Source organism: Ruditapes philippinarum, unplaced genomic scaffold (assembly GCF_026571515.1).
Source record: "Ruditapes philippinarum isolate M1 unplaced genomic scaffold, ASM2657151v2 ctg1740_1_1_1_1, whole genome shotgun sequence".
Taxonomy (NCBI): domain Eukaryota; kingdom Metazoa; phylum Mollusca; class Bivalvia; order Venerida; family Veneridae; genus Ruditapes; species Ruditapes philippinarum.
Window position 1 is genome coordinate 108,487 of NW_026851822.1, and position 22,888 is coordinate 131,374.

At 31.6% G+C, this 22,888-nt stretch overlaps 2 protein-coding genes across 6 annotated transcripts in view; both read left to right on the forward strand.

Moving 5' to 3' along the window:
• The window catches only part of LOC132740485 (sestrin-3-like), a 52,945-nt gene extending 47,000 nt beyond the window's left edge, over positions 1-5,945 (forward strand). For all 5 annotated transcript variants that reach the window (XM_060728427.1, XM_060728413.1, XM_060728398.1 and 2 more), the window contains one exon: positions 172-5,945. In XM_060728427.1, the coding sequence (XP_060584410.1) occupies positions 172-258 (87 nt within the window). In that variant the 3' untranslated portion in view covers positions 259-5,945. The remainder of the gene's footprint in view (positions 1-171) is intronic.
• A 10,193-nt stretch (positions 5,946-16,138) lies between these two features.
• Positions 16,139-22,413, forward strand: LOC132740436 (tripartite motif-containing protein 2-like). The gene is made up of 3 exons (XM_060728346.1): positions 16,139-16,272; positions 20,384-20,587; positions 21,014-22,413. The coding sequence occupies exons 1-3, from the start codon at positions 16,263-16,265 to the stop codon at positions 22,030-22,032; spliced, it is 1,233 nt and encodes a 410-aa protein (XP_060584329.1). The 5' UTR covers positions 16,139-16,262; the 3' UTR covers positions 22,033-22,413.
• The last annotated feature ends 475 nt before the right edge of the window (positions 22,414-22,888 follow it).

Genomic DNA, 22,888 nt, shown 5'->3' on the forward strand with positions numbered 1-22,888 from the left:
TAAATTATTCAACCAAGTTAATATGGACATAAATGATATGCATGAAAAAAAAAATCTTGTTTATGGGCATTCCATTTCAACTGACTCATTTTCAGCAGCTGTTGTAAGTAATAATAAAGTTGTATGTAATATTGACATTAGTTGTTATATTTGATATTTCTATGTTTTCAGGTACATGTGAATTTAATGTTACTTGAGGCGAGATTACAGGGAGAGTTGTTGTACTCTTTACGGGCGGTCATGCAGCATATGACGTGAACAAATTCTCCGTGTTTTAGGACACAAATATATTAATGAAAGTCTCCGTTCACAACGCATCTTCACACCTCTTGGCAACAGGCAGTTACCATGGAGTTTGGTTTCTATGGTGATGACATAGCATCACATTGGGTATTCTTTGTGCCACAAACTTTTACCAACTGACAACCTATTTTATTTCCACCATACTGGACAGCCTTACCAAGACGTTATAGATGTATTAAAGTGCCAGTAGTTAATTATACATGATAATGAACAGTTTTGTAAGATCTATATTTGATAGTTGAAAATGATACGATAATTTTAATGTAATTTGGATAAATAACTTGTCTCATTTGTCAAATATATCAGTCAATATATTAGGATATTTGTGACAGGTCATTAAAATTTTATCATTACTGGTTAAGATAGGTGTGTAAATTATAAAATTCCGCTTCTATCTAGTACATTATCAAAGTTTTTGTGATATGTTTTGATAGATATTCAAATCATTAGACATAACATTAAATTTTTGGTCACTAAAGAGTCATCCTAATTGTAATTTTGTTATCAAGTTTATTTAAATATTGAAACAAGGAAATACCTGATACTGTATTGTATTATCTTGGTAAGGATTGTGTGAATTATCAAAGAAACTATCATTTTAACAGATTGGCTAAGTAGCTTTGCTACAGTTAGGTGGTTTGCGTAGACTGTAGTGCCTAAAGTTAGGCAGATCTTGAGGATTTGATGGGCATTATAAGAGTCATTTGGTGTTGAGACTTAGTATTTTGTTACATCGAAATGGTGCATATATTTTTTCTTTGGCAATTTATTAGATGCTTCAAATTGAGAAGATTTTACTGTAACAATTATACTGAGCATTAAAGTTTGTGTAAATGATTATTTTTGCCATATTTTCCAGTGAGCTTTCAGTTTTGTTTGTTTAAATGTATAAATGAGAGAGATATCTGTGACATAAGGTCAATGACCTTGATTTTTTGACCTTGACCTCTGAAGGTCATGAGTGTTAATCCTTCATCTGTGATACAAGTTGTAGTATTTTATATGATTATAATTTGCGTTTATTTAGAACAGGTTTAATGAACAAAGCAATTTTCTTTATTTTTCTTTGAGAATATGTGTGCTGTAAATGTTTTACATGTATATAAAATGTAGGGTTAACCTTCCATAATGTATAATATTTCACTTTTTACTTTGATTTTAGAATTAAGTACCAGAATAGCATGTCGAATTTCCACAAGAAACCACCTAAATTTCTATGAAATTGTCATTTTAATATTTCAAAATAATTTTTTTAATATGTTAGGTTTGAAAAGTCCTTAAAAGTTAAAGCTTATATCAGACAATAACAAGAGATGTTTTGTTACATTGACAATTTAAAAGTCCTATGTTTACCACATATATTTTTCTTAATAACCTGAATTGTTTTATGTAGAGCAGAAATAAATTAGGCTTAAGGTTTTGAAGTGGAAATTTCACAAAATCATCAATCTAGTGTTTGAATTACTGGGAATACAGAATTTCAGTTTTAGGAAGTTTATTTTCTCGAAAATACATTTAATAAAAAGCTTTGTTCTTTTTCTTTAAGGATTCAAAAATAAGCTCTTTATAAAGAAAAAAAAACAACAACAAAAGAACAATAGTTGGTATAGGTCTGACAGATTTTGTAATTAAATAAGTAATGTTGGAAAGATGTTGAGTTCACATATAGATGTAATTATGGGAATGTATGTAGGCAGTATTGTGAAATATTCAGATAAGCTGACATTCTTTACCTCAAATAACTTATCCAGTATTATCTTAAAACTTCATTGTACACTGAACAAACCCTATTTAACTTAGTCTTCTTTAATCATTCACTTTTCTTCATTTTTGTTGCATTTCAAAATCATTACTTAGAGACTTCTATTTTGCCAATTTTATTTATGTTATGCCTCTCAGTAGGCAAATAAGTAAAGCAATTTTTAAAAAAAACAACCAAAAAACTTTTTTCTTTAGTTATTTGAAACACTGTTGATATTCAAAGATCGTATTGCAAGAAATAACTGTAGGAAAGAAATATGAAAATGAAACAGAAATGAAATAATGCAAGTGTAGAACATATATCTTTTATCAAAGTTATTCTGAAAATAAAAATAAAATCTGTTTCACTGTTTTAATAAGTTCTCATTACTTCACATTTGCAAATTAATGATTTTGTTTTGGACATTAGTGCTCATATTTCTATAGCTGCATCATGCTTATATAACCATTTACAGTTTGATGGACCACCTTTTTTTGTTGACATTAAATTTCTTATTATTTTGTTTATTATATTTGCATAAGATAGCAGTAGTTGTCTATATTAGACAATAAGTGTTCAGTTTTGAATAGATCAGATTAGAAGAGTCATATACATGTATGTTATGTGTACACGCATGTACACGTAGGCTCTAAATTTTGTTTTGAATTGTCTTACAGATAATGTAGGGTAAATTATTGATTGTTTATGTTTATTGTTGACTGCAAGGAACTTGAGATCTGCTCTATTTTGTAAGAATGAGTTATAATCAGATATCTGTTAGTGAAAAGCAAAAAGCTTGCTAAATAGGGAACAAAGTTTAAAACTGCCTGAAAACTTTATGGTACATGTCCCAACTTGACTTGTTCTTGTGCCATTTTTATCTTGCATGCTTTTCGCTTGCTGGGAAAGAATAAAAGATTATTCTGCTTGCAAGTAAGGTAACTGGTACAAGTCTAGTCATCAAGGTCAGATAAAACTTAAATGCTTTCTACCTGCTGTCTTATGACAGTAGGGTTACACATTTGCTGTCTACTAACAAGTAATATGCTTTCTCCCTAAAAGTGGGTAAAAAATTTACTAGCTGTCTTTATAAAGTGGGAGACTATAAAACTTGCTATCCATGAAAAAGTAGGTAACAGGCATTTTGATGTCTACAAGAAAGCATAAATAAAATGTTACTTAAAGTCTGCCTAAAAGATGTTTGAAATATTTCACGATTCTACATTAAGTGAGGTAACAAGTTGTTTGCAGTCATTATTATGGAGTATTTGTGTGTATATACTGTATAGAAGTGGAGGCAGAGCTATTAAGCTATAATCTCTTTTGTTAACTGTTCTGTGATAGATCTGATATGTGTTTTTTTTTCTGCACAAACATTTTAACGCTCCATCTCTGCCATTATGTCACTTGTATATTATAAAAGTTAACCTTGCTCGGTATTGTATTTCGTATTTTCTCAGTTGTTACTTTTTCAATTTGATATTAATATTTCATTAATAGCACAAATAATGAAGGTTAAAATCAAAATGAAATGGAAAAGAAGTGCTATATTATATTTGTATGAAATTAGAAAATAATTTATTTATTTTTGTAAAATTGTAATTTAATCATCAACTTAAAAAAAAATCAAAATGTAAAAGATTAAGGAAAATCAGTTTGCTTGATTATTATAATTTACTTTAAAACAAAAAGGGAATCAGTATGCATATGTAAGATGTGTATTAAAGAAACATACTTAATTTAAAATCATATGTTAACACACAAATTGATGACATAATAGCATAGCTGGTGTGTATGTATCATTTTTTTACCACAAGTCATCTGTTCAATACTCTTGTTAGTGGGCTGTTGATTATCATAATAGTAATGTGTGCGTTATTTTCTTCTCTTCAAGGCTGTTACTATAACATTCCCCTCCCCTTTTAGATGTTATATTTCAAGTAAAGATACAATCTTTTTTCAATTATCTTGTGTAGAATAGCTTGTCACAAAATTGATGGATTACACATAGCATTTTACTAAGACCCCCAGTGTTGAATTTATATTTTCTTGGGCAGTCTACATTTGAATAGTCAAAATACCTCAAACATAGCTAATAATTTTTATAATTTTTGTAGGATGATGCATATTTGACAGTAATTTTAGATAGAAGCCAGAATTGAGGTTTCATTTTAAATTTCTGTACATAACAAGCCATTAGCATTACCAGTATCTTGCCAAAGCTAATGTCTTCGAACAAATTTATGTTGCACAGATTGCACATTTGTTGCTAGTTTAGGGAAAGATTTCAGCTTGTTTTAACTGATTTTTTTTTTGGCTAAATGCTTACCACGCCACATTCCTTTTGTGAGTTAGGTACACCTTTGTTAATCGTGTAAACTTTACTTAAGGCTTTTACTGCAGAATGATTTTTTTTTGTCGTCAAGATTTATAAGGATAGGAAATAAATAAAGGGAGGTAACAGTATTAATCAGTTTTGTATATGCTTGTTAAGTAAACATTCCATTATGGTTTATTGACTGTTTTACTTGACTACCTAATGACTAGCTAATTAGCAGAATTTTATAAGAGTAAGTTAGATATGATTCAACCATTTAAGTAAGTAGAAATCTTATCTTGTGTGTTTATGATGGCTTGATGATTAAACACTGTTTGCTAGCTTATGTTTATTTAAAGTATTGCAAGAAATAGAAATTTTTTGGAAAATCAATGAGCTGCATTCTTAACCGAGTACATTAAAATATTTAAAAACTTGAACCATTTAATTAATACAGGAGTCACTTTAAAATGATAACTTGATTTGTCATATGGGTAATTTATGTGTTATGTTAGAAGCCATCTTTTCTCGTTTAAATATTAACTTCAGCAAATTACGTCAGCCTTTTCATTTAACATTGTGTGCAATATTTATAAAATGTTTTTATATTTCTTGTACATTTATATGAAACAGTTAAATTAGAGATTAGAATTATAGGAGAATTGAACAACAACAACAACATGAATGAAAGAGATAATCAGTTTACATAACACTTCACCAAAAGATATTGTAGAGACATCAAATGTCATAGTGCATTCTGTTTTATTTATTGTACTGTTACAAAAATAATTGAGCCACGTCACAACAAAACCAACATAGTGCGTTTGCGACCAGCATGGATCCAGACCAGCCTGCGTATCCGCACAGTCTGATCAGGATCCATGCTGGTCGCTATCAGTTTCTCTACTTGTAATAGAGTTGGTAAGCGAATAGCATGGATCCTGATCATACTGCGCGGATGCAAACGAACTATGTTGGTTTCGTCGTGACGCGGCTCATATGTTTTAATTGAACAACAACTTTTTGAATATAACATCGTGTTTTTATGTTGATATTCGAGTCGTAATAGTGATATGTTGATAAACACAGTAGTATAGGAATGCATATATTTGTGAAGCACTTATATTCTAGTAGATGATGTGTTATGTAGTAAAGTTTTAAAACAATGCATTTCTTCGACATCTTTTAGGTCACTATTAGTGATTTTTATTTTTGCGTACCACTATAACATCTAACAATGCACTATAGTGATTTGTTTTAACATGTTACTGTCAGTCAAAAATATAATCAAAAAGTTTGATACGATAGTTGACCAATGACAAGATAATGTTTATTGTAAGTCATCTTAGAGGTTTTTATTAAATTGCTGTATAGAATGTATATAATACATAAACTCTATTGCATGTATTAGACTAGCATTGTTTTCAAATATGTGCTTAGCTTTCCACACGGTGTTTGATATCTATAGAGAAAGAATATTGTTGTTTGAGATAACTTGTTGTATCATGTTAATTTAGAGCCTATATACCATCTGGCTTTGTGCTATATTGAAGAATTTCATGAAATAAAGAGAATCCAACTTGATCTCATACTTGCTTGTTTTTTTTTCTCGCAAGGAGGGAGATACCCATTTACCCAAAATGAGTTTTTTGACTCCTCAAATATAATGATGAAGAGGCACATGCGAGCCTGATTATCTACTTAGAAATACATTCCACTCAACAGCAGAAATTATATTTTGTAAACTTAGTGGTGTTGGCATACATGGTGACTTTGTCAGTTACAAACTGCCTGTACTGTAATGGCTAGTCAAAATATATTGACGTGCCAAAGCTTGATTCTGAGATATTTCGTTCTGGGGCAGAATCTCGCTTTTACGAGATATTGCCCAGACACGAAAATAGCACAATATCTCGTCGCGCAGTACAATTAGTTGGACTACTGTAATGGGTAGCCATTTGATGATCTATATATAAAATAGTACATGACACAAATTTCATTTCTTGCATAGCAGACTGGCATTTCCGTGTGTTTTACCCGGTAACTCGGCAAGCCTCACTAACGCCCAATGTCAATGGGCGGGACACCTCGGGACGGATATTCCGGTCCGAAACGCAACAAATGACATATATTATTAAGCTGTGATGCTGTACAAGTACAAATGATCATGACTGAGTGAGCTGAGTGACTTGAATTATTTTCCAGTCATTACAAGTTGTAAGCACTATATATTGATATCAGTTTGTCTGTCTGGTTTTGTTTGTCTAGTATAAAACTCAGTATCAACTTGATTTTTTTTTGTTGTTGAATAAATCCCATTGTCGAAAAATACTATGCCCAAGTAAAACTGTTACATGATTTTGTTGTAATTGTCCTCTCTGGCATTATTCAAACTTGATTAGCATCTGTGATGCGGTGGCATGTGTGTGTGAATGAGTGCATGTGTGTGTTATATAGATTATAAAGTGAACTTAAAAATCTTCTCCAATTTAAACCAAACTTGCCTTGTATGAAGGGCTTCCAAAGTTGTCCCGTGCAGAAAATGTTAAAGGTCATGACCTCAAGCAAGAAAAATGTTTGTTTTGCAGGGATATTTATGAAATGATTTGAGAAAATTATAAGTACATTATCGATTTACACCATGTATATAACATTAATGTTTTCAGAAATAGGTAATGCTTAATTGAGAAGATAGTATTTTAGAAAAAAATAACTGTAACTGTATTTCAAAGTTTAATACAGCTGGGACATACGATAATGTTATCGTATATCCCAGAATACAGCAATGGAATACAGTAAATACTTAAATTTTTGTCGAGTAAGAATTCCTTTTTGTTTTAATCAATTACTACACTATGGCCTTTGTATCTGAACATAAGACACATATGCCCTTGTCTTTCATTTGACAAATATGACATTGATCACCAAATTCACTAGACGGTAAAATTCAATTGTATAGAAACTAACAAAAATCTTCATCTGTTCCTACTATTTATTGTATAATTGCGATGGCATAGCTATTTTTTCACAAATGCAGTCGTGTTTGTATGGGACATTTCTCAAAAAGTAGTAGAATTTCAAAGATTGAAATATCTTTTTTTTTTGCCTTTTCACCCCTTCCTTTTTTGAGGCCTCAAATGGTAAGAAAATGATTTAGATTTAGACCCCAAACACTTGTTTTGGTTTGAGAAATGTTGTTTTAAAAGTGATCCCTTTTTCGGCGCTGCCCCTAAATGGGCATATCAATAAGATACATCACGAGGGTGCCAGAGGGAGGATCTGACCTCTTCTGCTCAGGAGTTTGAAGGTGGGGGGGGGGTGGGGCAGCAGCCTTTGACTCTCTCTCAGTCCATTGTGATGGAATAGATCACCTCAAAATAGTGATTTTTTGGCAATTTTGAGATGTCCCCTCGTTGCTATGGTAACAGGAAATTTAAGATTGAGCATGCAATTACAAAGGGCTATGGTCCAGTCAACTAATCATTAGTGCCAAAGTTGATTAATATTGAAGCATCTTATATAGTTTCATACCAATTTGAACTTGTAACAGGAGGCTTTTCAATGAAAACAGCCATTTCACAAAATGCTCATGCAGTAATGGGTCACACTTATTCTTGTCAGGGTCTCACTTAAGAAGTATTGCAGGTATCATCTTGAAACAAGATCACATTAGAACTGTAGTGCTTAAGAACCATGGCAGTTATAGAATTCAACAATTTTTGATTAAAGGGAAGTAAATCGACTTTGCATTTTTCTTTTGCATTTGAAGAGTTGTCGGTCTTAGGCTATTGAAATAAAGAAAAAGTTAATAACTTACTATCAAAAATTAACGTGACTTAATTACACACAATGTAAATGCACGAAACAAATTTGTAAAAAAAATCGCATTCCAGGGGTATATCAACAGTAGCAAGATATCAACAACAGCCAGATATCAACAACAGTATAAAAGGGTGGAAGTATGTTTGCCCTTGGGATTGATATATTTGATATAGTTAAAGTTGGGCAATTTATGTTGTGTCACTAAAAACTAACGATTTCTTATTGTTTTTCTAATAACATCTGACAATTAATCAAGTATGACATTCCTGCAAGTGTTGAAGTTAATACAACAAGTGACTTTATGTACTTTAGTCAGACATGACATCAGCGCCACAGAATTAAGAATGTGTTTGAATTTAGGTTGTGATTAAAAATTGGTTGTTTCGGGATATAAAAGGGTGGAAGTATGTTTGACCTTGGCATTGATATCAAAACATAGCTGCATGGCAGTGGGTGCATTTGTTCTAGAAGACGATTGTTAGAACCACGGGCTTTTTTTATAACAAAGGTATTACGATGATGAGTAAGAGGAAGTTGAATATAGGACCGGGTCTTAAAGAAATCAGAGATCTAATTCTGTTCTTTATATTAGGATGGATAGACACCCTTTATACTCTTTAATCGACTTAAAAATACAAGGCATGAAACAAATTTTGTCAAAATTGCAAGTTAAATCAGAGACGTGGAATATGACACATGCGAGAGAGAATGCAAATAAGATACGACTAGTAATTTATGTTTATATTCCTAAAAGCGAGCATGTGCTTCGAACTTTTCGAAAAAAGGACCTGTGCCACGTACAGTATACTTATAAATATCGACATATTTAGATGGCGTTGCCGAAATCATGTAGATTTAGGACAGTCAGTACCAAGGAGACTCTTTCAGTTTCTTCTTTTTGTTCATTATATTAGAATAAGTCACTCCGTTTTTAATATCTACTTTTTTTTTAAAAAAATCCGTTTCAATATGTCGGTCTTCATAGCCTCGTTTCCGTAACTAATTTTTGATGTTTTCCCTATGTTGCTTGTAAGTAGATTCATATCTTGCTACAATATGATGAAGATAATGAAGAAAGTGAGAACCCCCTTGCTACTGGCATTTTCCCGAGCGTTCCCGAATACAGGACAAATAGTACGCAAACACCTTCCTGAATACACACATCAGACAGAATTCAAGAAATATTCCCAAATCCTTAAATTACGGCATTTAGAAGAGACAATAACATAAAGGACATTCTTGTTCATAAAAAAAAATTCTTCCAACAACCAAATTCCTGCGCCCCTTGCAGATATTGTCCTTATATCATTAAAGATATATTATGCTCTATATTGATATTTGAAATTATTGATAATTGCTACACAGTCTTTTTTGTAAATATATTTTGACTTTCCACGCAGTGGATATATAACGTTTGAAATTCTATCCACTGTAAGTGGATATACTATGAATATCTTGCGTCATTAAAATAACTTGCATTTTTTTAAAGAAATGACAAGCTTAACTTGATCCTTAATAAGGGACACAGATTCCCATACACACTTGTTATATTCTTATGTCGAGTCAACGTCAAAATGAAACGTCTGTTAGACGTCGGTTTCAACGTCGGTTTGACGTTGTATTAAGGTCGCTGACATTGCGACGAATTTTCAACGTTGTTCCAACGTTGTGTCAACGTGGGGTGTTTGCTGGGTTTAACTATGTATGGCAAATTAGAGATTATATCTTTATACTTTTTCGAATATCTTTAACGGATTTTTTTTCATTGATAAAACACGGAAAATGTCAAACGAAATTAACTGTCCAATAAAGAATAATATTATATCATTCTTTATTGGACAGTTAAGTTCGTTTGACCTTCCCTGTGTTACGACATAACGATATTCGAAAAACTATTCGAATAAGTTCTAGGAGCGCAGCCTCTTGCAAGTAATCTTAACAATTTAAAGTCGCATTTCTTTTATATTATTTGGATATAGTTATTCAACATAAACAAATACAAAATGGAAATATACAATGTAATTGGATTCGTGCACAGCTACACTCGCCTGGTGACCTGTCTAATATGGTTTCTCCGTCTATGTACTCGTCCAAATATATTCCCTTCTATATTAATTTGTTACCCCCGCCTCCAAGTTAGGGCTCTCAACTCGAATGAGCAATAAACTGGGGGGGGGGTCAACATCAGAAAATTTGCATTTTTATCATTTAAAAGTTTTACGTTATAATAATCTGCCCTAATTTAACGTTTAAATATTTATCATGTTTTAATTTAGATTCTACCTTGTAGTTGATATAATGATGTCGATTTATCAGATATATTAAATCTATATATTGCGCATACGTACCACCTGTTCAAATAAAACCTTTCAATAAAATGAGGTCATTGTACATGTTTGAGTACAATAGTTAATTCTTAAGGGCATGTACACAGCTGTAAAATTGATATTGGACGATGTGCTAGCCGAGTCCACTATATGTTTTGCTGTTGTAGGAGACAATAGAATTAGTATTGTACTAAAATTAATAATGATTGGCATGTTTATTTTACACCACCGAATAACAAACAAAACAAATTAAAGAAAATACTACACAGTTTTTTTTAAAGAAAAAATACGAAACAGTCGATAACATCATCAATGAACTTATAAATTGACAAAGACGATCATGTCTTTATAAATTATTGTTAAAGTACAATATGAATTTGATATGGATTTCTTATGACTAGGAAAAAATGAAGATGCTAGATGGGGTACAATATGGATTTGTTAATGAACTCAAAGGCTTCAGTGTTAATGAGCTTTTAACTGGCTAAGTCGTTGTCCTACTCTTGGTATATGCGAGCATGGTTTGTCAGACGCGGTTTTAAAATGAATAACTTGTCATTTTTTTTTTCTTTTTTGAAATGCCGGATATTGTTTATAAGAAATATATGCATATATATTTTTTTTCTTTCAAATTTTGACTTCTCATTGGACGATAAAGTAGATCGAAGACTGTAAAGAAATTTTGCATGTACGTTTTGTATATAAAGTAAATGAACATATACACATATAATATAGTCATTTGTACTATCAGTTATTGTGGTGTTGGAGTTTACCTACCGGATCACGGGAGTAAGGCACTTTTACAGAGCAGTTCAGCCTGTTAGCAAACTTATAATATCTATATTTTGTTATTTTACTGACGAATGTTCGACTCTGTGTCAGAATTTGTAACACAAATTTAAGTTTTAAACACCCGACAGAGAAGAAATAGAAGAAATACTAGTAATATATCTGCTTATTTATGACATGACATATTTTTCATATCCTATATGAAAGGAATTGGTAACAATTCATGCAGAAGATTTGCAAAAATGAAGCTGTAAACGAGGTTATGCCTTGATCCCCGCTTCCACCCAACCCCTCATCCCACCCCTTCCTCCAACACGACAAAATTGTTTATATTTTAACATTTAGAAGTGATAATGATAGATGACTGCAATTTGTGAGATTATTTTATTTGTTTTGTCATAAAGATAACATATGACGTTGAGTGTCCAACAAGGCCACCATGTTTCCTCAAGGCCATGTCACACGTTAAATACCCTATAGTTGAACTCATTTCCATTGATGATTTCATCTTATTTGTTTAATTTGTGAAAATACAGATGTCAAAATTTATGTGCATATTGAGGACGCTACTCGAGCGATCATAACTAATTCAACTATCCATTCTACACTAAACTGACTTCATGGTATGTGCGTGTATGTGTGCGCGAGTGCGTGTTTGTGCGCGTGTGCGCGTGTGCGCGCCCTTCTGTATGCGTGCTTGTTCGATATATGAGACTGTATTTCTATTAATTTCTTATTTACTTTTATCTATAATATACGAAAATAGCAACATGTTTATAAACAAACAAACGTGATTTCGTATAGAAGCAATAACTGTCGTTATAACGATTAATTGGAAAAAGTTGTGCAGTATATATTAAATACGCAACGAAACGCGATTGTGAGATATTATTTATTTTTTATAAATTGATTTTAAAGGTTATCTGTAAGTATTGTAATAACATTTGTAGTTATTGACTTCCTGTGATGAATTATTATAAGCTGGACTTAAAGTTTCTTTTTATTATAGATATTGCAAGTAGAGCGTTGCAAAGTCTAAAACTTTCTGCAAGATAGTAAGTCACCGACATTTTCTAGTTGTTCACTCTAGATCTAGACCAACTTCACTTGACGTCAATGGATGCAGATAAATGATATAATATCAACGTACTAAACAGATAAAAAATTGCTAGTCATTATTTATTACATCAAAGGCTTAACGAAAATAAACATAGCAAATTCGATGATTTTGTACCTCGCCGGATACTGATTTCTAACAATAAAAAGTGCACGATAGGTTATGTACAAGTTATACTCAACAATTTTGCAATGTTTTGTATGTTTTGTCCTAGTATAAATCAAATATGTTTATCAATAACAAAATTATGGCAAATTTGGCACATTGAAGGTCAAAGTCATGATAAGGTCAATATCAAAAATCCAAGTTTTTCTGTGAACCTACTGCATAACTAGTCAGTATATTATTGAGTGGGTCCCACCTTAGCATACAAATGATATGCGCATCTCATTTTGGTACTGAATGTTCCTGTTAAGTTTGTCATTTGAAACCCAGTCAGTCGTTGTCGAGAAATTCGAACAGACAGCACCAAAAATATCCCGCTTTATTTCTATATGTTGATGTTAACTTAATGACTTTTTCCTTGAATTGTTTTTTGTACAAGCCTAAATCAAATCCGTCTATTAATTAATAACCAAGTTAAGGTAATTTTATTCAAATTCAATAAATTGACTTTAAATATCAAGGTCATTTCTATGTCAAAGTTATGAATTATTCAACAAAATTGCTCCGTCCATTACGAAGCACAATTCAATAATTTGACCTTTAGGTCATTTAAAGGTTAATGCGAGGTTCAGTTTGAACTTCCTGGTGATGTTGCCCCAAGTGTTGTTACATTTGTATGTCCAAATAGACAATTAATTTATTGATAATAAAGTTATAGTCAATAATAGCAAATGTCAAGCAAATTTGAACTATTTGACCTATTCAGGGACCATAACTCTGTGTTAAATTATTTGAATGGAAAATGCCAATGATACAAATATCTCCTTTTCATCTTGACGTCGTTGAAATCAAGAATAGCAGCAGCCGAGAAATAGAACGGAAATGATTTTTACTCTGTAAATATACTGCAAAAATTAGCAGGGGCCATAACCATGTGTTGAATGATCCAACCAAAAACATGCAGAGGATATGAATATCATCGCCTTTTAGTATTGATATGTCCTACAAAGTTACGCGTTAAGATTGCCAAAAAAGCATGACAACGAATTTTATGCAGTAAACATACTGTGTCATAACTATGTGATTATTGATCTGACCAGGACATACCGATGCTGTTGATATTGAACAAAGTTTTATTGAAATCTCGTTGATGAAACAAATGTTACTCTATGTTCATACTAAGAAACTAAGCAGGGGCCATAACTAGGTCCGACCAGAACATGTCCAGACTTTTGTTATTAATTGTTCTTATAAAGCGATGTTAAAATCCAATCGCGGAAACAAAATTTACCCCGTGATCATACTGAATAACAATTGAAAATTCCCGCAAAAAATGGAATTATATACTTGATTTCAATGAAACTGAAAACTAGCGAAGAAACGGAATTCGGGCTGAAGGATGGACAACATAATGCCCCTTGCTAAAAAAGTGGCGTTTTTATCGTATCAATAATATTAACCTAAACGTGCGCAGTAAAGCACGTGAGGCGCTATCGGTAATGTTTAATTGTTCCATCAACCTAAAAAAAAAGAATGTAAAACCCAGTATAAGCATAATTTTGTTCCTCTGCTCCTTTTAATACTTTGGCAGGAAAAGTCAAGTGGCGCGCACCTGTCCAGAGGCATATCTAACTTAAATTTTCAGTTTGTCGAATTAGCAAGGAACGCGCTGGAGTCCAAAATTATATCAAGTGACATCCTGTATTATGAAATCCAAATATGGTATCTGCCAAAAGGTGCTACCTTCGCTTAAGTGTTTTATAACAAGCGTTGTCGCAAGGCATTACACAGACTTATAATAAATTAAATTTAATATGAAATGAAACACCACTGAGATCCAACAACGTTTTTTTTTTTTTGGGGGGGGGGGGGGGTTGGCGCTACATTTCTCCCAATTCAGGTGAAAGGTGTTGTGACGTCGTAAAACATCAACCTTTACCAGAATAAAACCAAAAAGAAAATGAAATATTTTAGTATAAATATTGCTTATTTAATCATATTTTAAATATAGTTTTACATCTGCTGATGTCTTCGTAGAGTTCACCATAACTTTCAACGACTACCAATGGTAAAGATTTTTTATGGAAAATATATCTTAAAAATATTAATTAATAGATTCTACACAAAGATAATTATTTCTTGAAATTGAATTTTTCACTAAAGTAAAAAAAAAATTCTAATTAATTCATTTGTGAAATAATGTTTTTTTACAATAATTATGTTATTTTTTCATATGACATGAACAGATAAATAGCGATATGAGCTCAATTGCATACAAATACACAAACTTAAGAGTTTAACAATATAATTATAATATAATTATAAACAATTACAATATATAAACAATTACAATATATAAAGAAAACGTCCGCTACACATAAAGTTATAAATGGTCAACATTAAACATGTATATGTAAATATCACCTATGTACATTAATCGCATAAGCCCAGACAGATTAGATACACTGTTGATAAAACGCACAAAAATAGATGGTTTGGATATTTTCGTAGATTCGCATTTACGTAGATACGCAAGTCGACTAAGATATGTGTCCCAAAAGCTAGAAGTTATGTAACAGTTTAATTGATCTACTTTAAATATCTGTAAGGAATATATACTTCAAGTGGTGATAAAGCTCTGCGCAGTGCATTCATTTGTGATACGATGTTATAATGGTGCAGTATTTCAAAAATGGGTCAAAGTGGGTTTAAAATCAACGTACACAAAGTACTGTTTGCTTCCAAATTCACTAAATAGAAGTTTTACATTCAAATAAATTTCCAGTTTCTAAGATTTTGTTGTAACTTCGTCGATCATATACATATGTATTTGTAAAAAATAATAGGTGGAATGCATTTTAATTATCATGATATTGTTTTATAATGAATTAACGATTTGTGTGCGTAACTATTTAGGTGTAACTATGGCATAAGTGTACTTTTCTGATGAGTTTGAAAATATTAGTCAAAGAATGATGCTATTGGCCTTTTCTGACTGACTAGCACCTATGCTACATGCTGCTAATGTGCTTGCGGACGAGTTTGAATACAAAATAACACAAAAAAGAGTAGAACACATCATCCGAATATCACAATCAAAACCTATCAAAATATCACCATTATTATTATTATTGATATTTTTATTTTTCAATTGTTTTTTTTTTGTAAAACCATAAAGAAAATCTGAACAAAAGCGAAGAACTATAAACCATGCAATGCTTCCTTATAACGTCACGACTCGAGCAATACAAGGCTAGGAAGTTTGTAACTGACCGAATTTTCAACAGAACAATTGTATATAGGTGTATAATAAATAACGTTATCATTTAGTTTTGACAATTTTGAGTATGATATTGACTAGACGGTAACCTTATAGGTTTAGCAACGATAGGAATATGTTTGATCGCAGTCTTATTAAGTCTATATCCCAATAGAATGGCACAATTAAACTTTTAAAACACCGGTCTCTCAAAAAAATGAGGATATTTCTATGGTGATGTGAGATTACAAGACAATCTGGTAAGAAAGCATTTATCTGGCATCTACTTTAATCACTTATTCCACTCCATGAAACGACGATAACGCATTAAAGAACATGTAATAAAATGATCGACATGTTCGGTTATTACGAAATTGATAACGTTAAAAGATAACATGAGGTTTCAATGTAAAATTGTCCGATTTCATGCTATCTGTAAAAGAAGTAGGGCATTTTGAGTATACGCACACTAAACATGCATAATGACAGGAGGTTAGTTCTTTTTTTCATTTTTCATTTTTGTTTTTGTTCAGCATTTTCTTGCAAAATCTGCAAACACATTCTTTCCTTTAAAAAATATAGAATCTTATTTGAATCACTTATATTGTTGTAGGGAAGTTTGTTTTTTTACTATTAAATATCTTTAAATTCTTTGCAATCACTTAAAACCTTTCGTACAGTTGAAAAGTTTTTCTCCAAGGTAAAAGTTTTGTTATACAGATGTATGGCTGTTTTATATCTTATAGTTCAATTCGACAATAAATAAATTGAAAACTATTTTATATTAAACCAGAATAATATATCATCACGCTGTTATATCATATGATACCATATCATCAGTGCATGTGACCTTAGTATTAATATATAAACAGTTAATGTACATGTAGGTGATTTTGAATTATATGATACCGATTTTTCAATATATTCGTATATGGTGCTAAAGAAGCCATGAATGTGCCACATGTCCTGTTATGGAACCGAATCATCAATATTTGTTTAATTTTACAATACACGAAATCGTACAAACTCAAGTATCTGTATATGAATTCTTTTTTTAACGATATATACGATACCAATTCTTTATTATATGGCACCAAGGTAGATGAAACGAATTATAAACATATTTATACATTATATATACGAAACTTTGCCATGAGTGTCGTTTGGACATTATAAGATGCAGATTCTTTAAAATATGCAACCAGTTTTTATGAATGTAACCACATTCCATATTTAAAACCTGGGAAAACGTCTTCCATGATGAAACCGAATTATCAAAATTGTACTTGATAATAACATAATATGAAACAATTCCATCATTGTATGCAACTAAAGTAGCAATATATGAGTTAATTACGATATTTTATGAAACCATGTCATCAGTGTATGCAAACAAAGTAGCACTATATGAGTTCATTATGACATTTTATGAAACCATGCCATCATTGTATGTAACCAAAGTAGCAAAATATGAGTTCATTATGACATTATAAGAAACCATGCTTTCATTGTATGCAACCAAGTAGCAATATATGAGTTCATTACGATATTTTATGAAACCATGCCATCATTGTATGCAACCAAGTAGCAATATATGAGTTCATTATGACATTATATGAAACCATGCCATCATTGTATGCAACCAAAGTAGCAAAATATGAGTTCATTATGACATTATAAGAAACCATGCTTTCATTGTATGTAACCAAAGTATTAAAATATGAGTTTATTATGACATTATAAGAAACCATGCTTTCATTGTATGCAACCAAAGTAGCCAAATATGAGTTCATTATGACATTATAAGAAACCATGCTTTCATTGTAGGTCACCAAAGTAGCAATATATGAGTTCATTATGACATTATATAAAATTATGCCATCAATGTATGTAACCAAAGTAGCAATATATAAGTTCATTATGACATTATATGAAACCATGCCATCATTTTATGCAACCAAAGTAGCAATATATGAGTTCATAATGGCATTATATGAAACCATGTATATCATTGTATGTAACCAAAATAGCAATATATGAGTTCATTATAACATTATATGAAACCATGCCATCATTGTATGTAACCAAAGTAGCAATATATGAGTTCATAATGGCATTATATGAAACCATGTATATCATTGTATGTAGCCAAAGTAGCAATATATGAGTTCATTATGACATAACGAAACCATGCCATCATTGTATGTAATCAAAGTAGCAATATATGAGTTCATAATGGCATTATATGAAACCATGTATATCATTGTATGTAGCCAAAGTAGCAATATATGAGTTCATTATGACATAACGAAACCATGCCATCATTGTATGTAATCAAAGTAGCAATATATGAGTTCATTATCACATTATATGAAACCATGCCATCATTGTATGTAACCAAAGTAGCAATATATGAGTTTATTTTGACATTATATGAAACCATGCCATCATTGTATGTAATCAAAGAAGCAATATATGAGTTCATTATGACATTATATGAAACCATGCCATCATTGTATGTATCGAAAGTAGCAATATATGAGTTTATTTTGACATTTTATGAAACCATGTCATCATTGTATGTAACCAAAATAGCAATATATGAGTTCATTATGACATTATATAAAATCATGCCATCATTGTATGCAACCAAAGTAGCAATATATAAGTTCATAATGGCATTATATGAAATCATGAATATCATTGTATGTAATCAAAGTAGCAATATATGAGTTCATTATAACATTATATGAAACCATGCCATCAAAGTATGTAACCAAAGTAGCAATATATGAGTTCAGTATGGCATTGTATGAAACCATGCCTTCATTGTATGTAACCAAAGTAGCAATATACAAGTTCATAATGACATTATATGAAACCATGTATATCATTGTATGTAACCAAAGCAGCAATATATGAGTTTATTATGACATTATATGAAACCATGCCATCATTGAATGCAACCAAGTAGCAATATATGAGTTTATTATGACATTATATGAAACCATGCCATCATTGTATGCAACCAAAGTAGCAAAATATGAGTTTATTATGACATTATAAGAAACCATGCTTTCATTGTATGCAACCAAGTAGCAATATATGAGTTCATTATGACATTTTATGAAACCATGCCATCATTGTATGTAACCAAAGTAGCAATATATGAGTTCATTATGATATTATATGAAACCATTCCATCATTTTATGCAACCAAAGTAGCAATATATGAGTTCACTGTGACATTATATGTTACCAAAGTTGTCGTGTATGGAATAACATGTACATGTAGTTATATGAAACTGAGCTATCAATTTATAAGTTCTTACAATATGTGAAACTTTAGTTAATGAAACTGACGTAGAAATTTAGAAATTAATTTGGACACATGGTGCCAAATTGTCAATATATGGCAATAACAATGGCATTAAGGTAGGTATAGAATTTATTCTGTAAATTCACTTTAAGAACTTTTTAATACAATTCCATCAAAAGAAAATTGATTATTTAAAAGAGATAAACTTGTATTCTAGGATCTAATTGGCTCATTTCTATTGTCATTTACAATGTTTTACATAATATTTTAAGCCTATTATAGCATTCGGCACGATATGGCCAGTTATGTGTTGACGTGCCGCAAAAATCCAAACAAACAAACAAACAAACAAAATTGTACTACTAAATGTCACTATATTAAACCAAAGCAATAAATAAGTTCAGTTTTACAAGAAGCGTAGCAGCAATATATATGTCGATTCAAATATTATATAGTATGTCACCACAGTAGCCATTTATAGTTTGTTTAGGTATTCCACGAAATTAGTTTTCCTTTATGTTTCACTTTCCATTTGAGGTTTGATTATTTCAGTTCTATTACGTACGCTTATGCATTAAAATGTCTTTATAGATAAAGAAGGCACCATGTCTTGCAATATTTTTTGTTCCGTAATGAATTTATTTTCCTTAGAAAATGTCTCAACTAAACCAAAACCTTGAGCATCAGAATGTTATCAAACAGCAAACTGCAATGTGCAAACAGAATTTTGTAAACTCACAAGGTAACAGAAAATATAGTTAAAAGTAAACGCTAAACATGCTTCATACACTGGTGATCATACATAGAAAGCCTGAACTTATTTATATATTGAGGGTTTGGTTTCTTAAATGAAAATATGATTGATTGATTTAAATATTTTGTAAAAATATGCTTAACATGTAAGAAAATGAAATTATATATTGATAATTTAGTTTTATATAATCACAACTCGTTCAATATATAGATATTTTGGTACTACGTATTGAAGATTTGATATCATATAACGTCAAAATGAAACAATTTGTCACTAGCGGGTTTATACAGAGACGCCATGGTTTCATACATTGTAACAACCGTTTCCCAATACATTTAATGTCGAAGTGGTCTTATATATTACTTACACGATTAAATAAATTAAATAAGTTGAATAAGGAATAATAAAAGATATTCACAGCTTTCCATACTAAATGATTTAATAAATTCAGTATCTTTATTGTTTCACAATACTTAGGTTATACATGTACTTATTCGTTTAATTATTACGACATTTATTGAATCTTACAGTACTGAAAAAGTGTAAGTCACTTGTGTTTGGACCAGGCTTGTTTAAAAATGATGATGATCGTCGCAGGACGACCTCAGAGAATTGTTCTGACAAGGAATTGTTGGAAGAAATACCGGAATATAACAAGACTCGGAGGGTAACCTTTGCTGATATTGGAGAGCTTCACACAAAATTTGCTCCAAAATCTACGTGGTCTTTAAACGGTAAACCAAGTACATATCACAAATTAAATGACAAATTATTTCACACCTTATGAAAGTAACCAATCGACTTCCTGCAGTTGCACCATGAGATCTTCCATTATAAATCATACATGTGAACATACACTGTTTGAACAAAACTAAGGATGCTATAGCGCCTCGTCCATTATATTCTAGATTTTAGCATATAAACTAACCTCGTGAAATTGGCACAAATGTTGTATTTCACTTGTACTTTTCTTAGTAAGAACTTTTAAACATCGCTGTATCGAATACTCTTTATACTTATAGCAACGGATTTCTGTTATCACAATTATTATATACATATAATTCACTTATTGCAATTAACCAAATTTCAGCTGTCTCTCGTATGTTAAACAGTTTTACCTTGATGAGTAATAAGTCTAATACTATATCTTTATCTTTAAGGTGGTGGTGTTACAAATGTCGGCTATATTCATAGAAATTGTGCCGAACACATTCCTTTGAAAAATGAACAAGACATCTTACAGGAGTCGGAATCTCCTGCTGAAAGTGTCATGTGTCATGTCTCTGTTTTACAAACACCAGATGGCACTGGGAAGCTAGAGTCAAGAAATTGTGATCCCCTGGAACTGACCTTTGGCAAGCGAGGAAAAGATATTGGAGAGTTTCAGGATGCCACCGGAATAATATACATTTCACGTGATCAAATACTGGTTACTGATATGGTAAACAACAGATTGCAAATGTGTAATATAAGCGGAGAAACGTCCACAGTGTATAGTGGTGATGACATTTCCGAACCTTGGGATGCATGCACGACAAATAACGGTCATATCGCTTTCACGTCAAGACGACGGAAATGTGTAGTTATTATGTCTAAAGAAGGAGATATTTTATGGTCTTTTGGTGCCAATTTCTTCGACTGTCCTTGTGGGATATGTATTGATGCAGACGGCAATTTTATAGTGACAGACGTCTGTTTAAATCGTGTTTCGATTCATGACAACGCTGGCCAATTTCTTAAGTACTTAGGTAATCCTAAAATAGCAGAGCAACAATTTTCCAAACCACGTTACGTCTGTTCATCATCATGTAACGATTTAATTGTTTCTGATTCAGGTAATCATCGTATCAAGCTTTTCGACAAAAATGGCCATTTTATACGTTCTATTGGGAAATTTGGAAAGGGAGACGGTGAGCTTAAGACACCGTATGGAATATGTAATGACAGCTTCGGTCATATTTTAGTTGCGGACCATTACAACAACCGAGTATCCATGTTCACGAGAGAGGGAGCCTTTGTTTGTCACGTGATAGAGGAGCGTTATTGCGTCAAACATCCAAAAGGACTAGCACTTAGTCCAGATTTAAACTTATTTGTCACGAGTGGCAATTTAAAGGCATGCGAAATTAAAGTTTACAAGCTTAAATGTTCAGATCCAACTGTTATTGTTCACGTATGAAACTTTTCATTCTATCAATGAGTTCTCATTCTATAAATGAGTCCATATTATTTGTATATTCTTTATTCATTGCACAAAGCGATTTTACATGTAACTATAAACTTTTCTTTGAAAAGGCACTTCGCTTCTTTTTCATTTTAGATCAAGCCTTGAACGAGTCAAAATTTAAAATGTTTGCTCAGAGATTGTGATACCAGACATCTTGAAATAATGAAACGTTTTTTTCTAATGACAACAGTCCTTGATTTCCTATACGTTCATCAGTTCTTAAAACTATCAATGTCCGAATTTCAGATGTTCTGAACTTTTTGATAATCCTTATAGATTTCCTTACCACTAACTATATGTATGTTTTCATTTAATAAAATTGTTTAAAAAAGAGGATGGAACGAATTGCTTATAAATGTTTTACCAATGGGCTCGAGACAATCAAATCTTCTCGGACCTTTCTGTCAAACGGACCAGGACCTCCAACACAATAGTAAGATACGGTATTTCTTACAAATTGTAATTTAATGCAGGCAGCTGTTGGCTAAGTTTATTCTAATATATCCAGTAAAATACCACTTAGATTAAGTAAATTTATTGATACAAAAAGTTAGCAGTACATTTTTTTATAAACGTATCATTCTGGTTGTAGAAACCAAAAGTTTCTACCTGTTGACAACTATTCGGATTTGATCAATGGATACGTTTTTGGCTTGCAGCCACGGCTGCAAGCCATTTCATATGGAAAACTTGTTCCGGTTAGGTGTTTTTCTGCTTACATTTGTAAGTGCATGATTGAACGGGAAACCAGCTGAAATCGTGCCAATCGCAACTTTTCGGCCTTTTTCGTCACTCTTCGGATTAATGA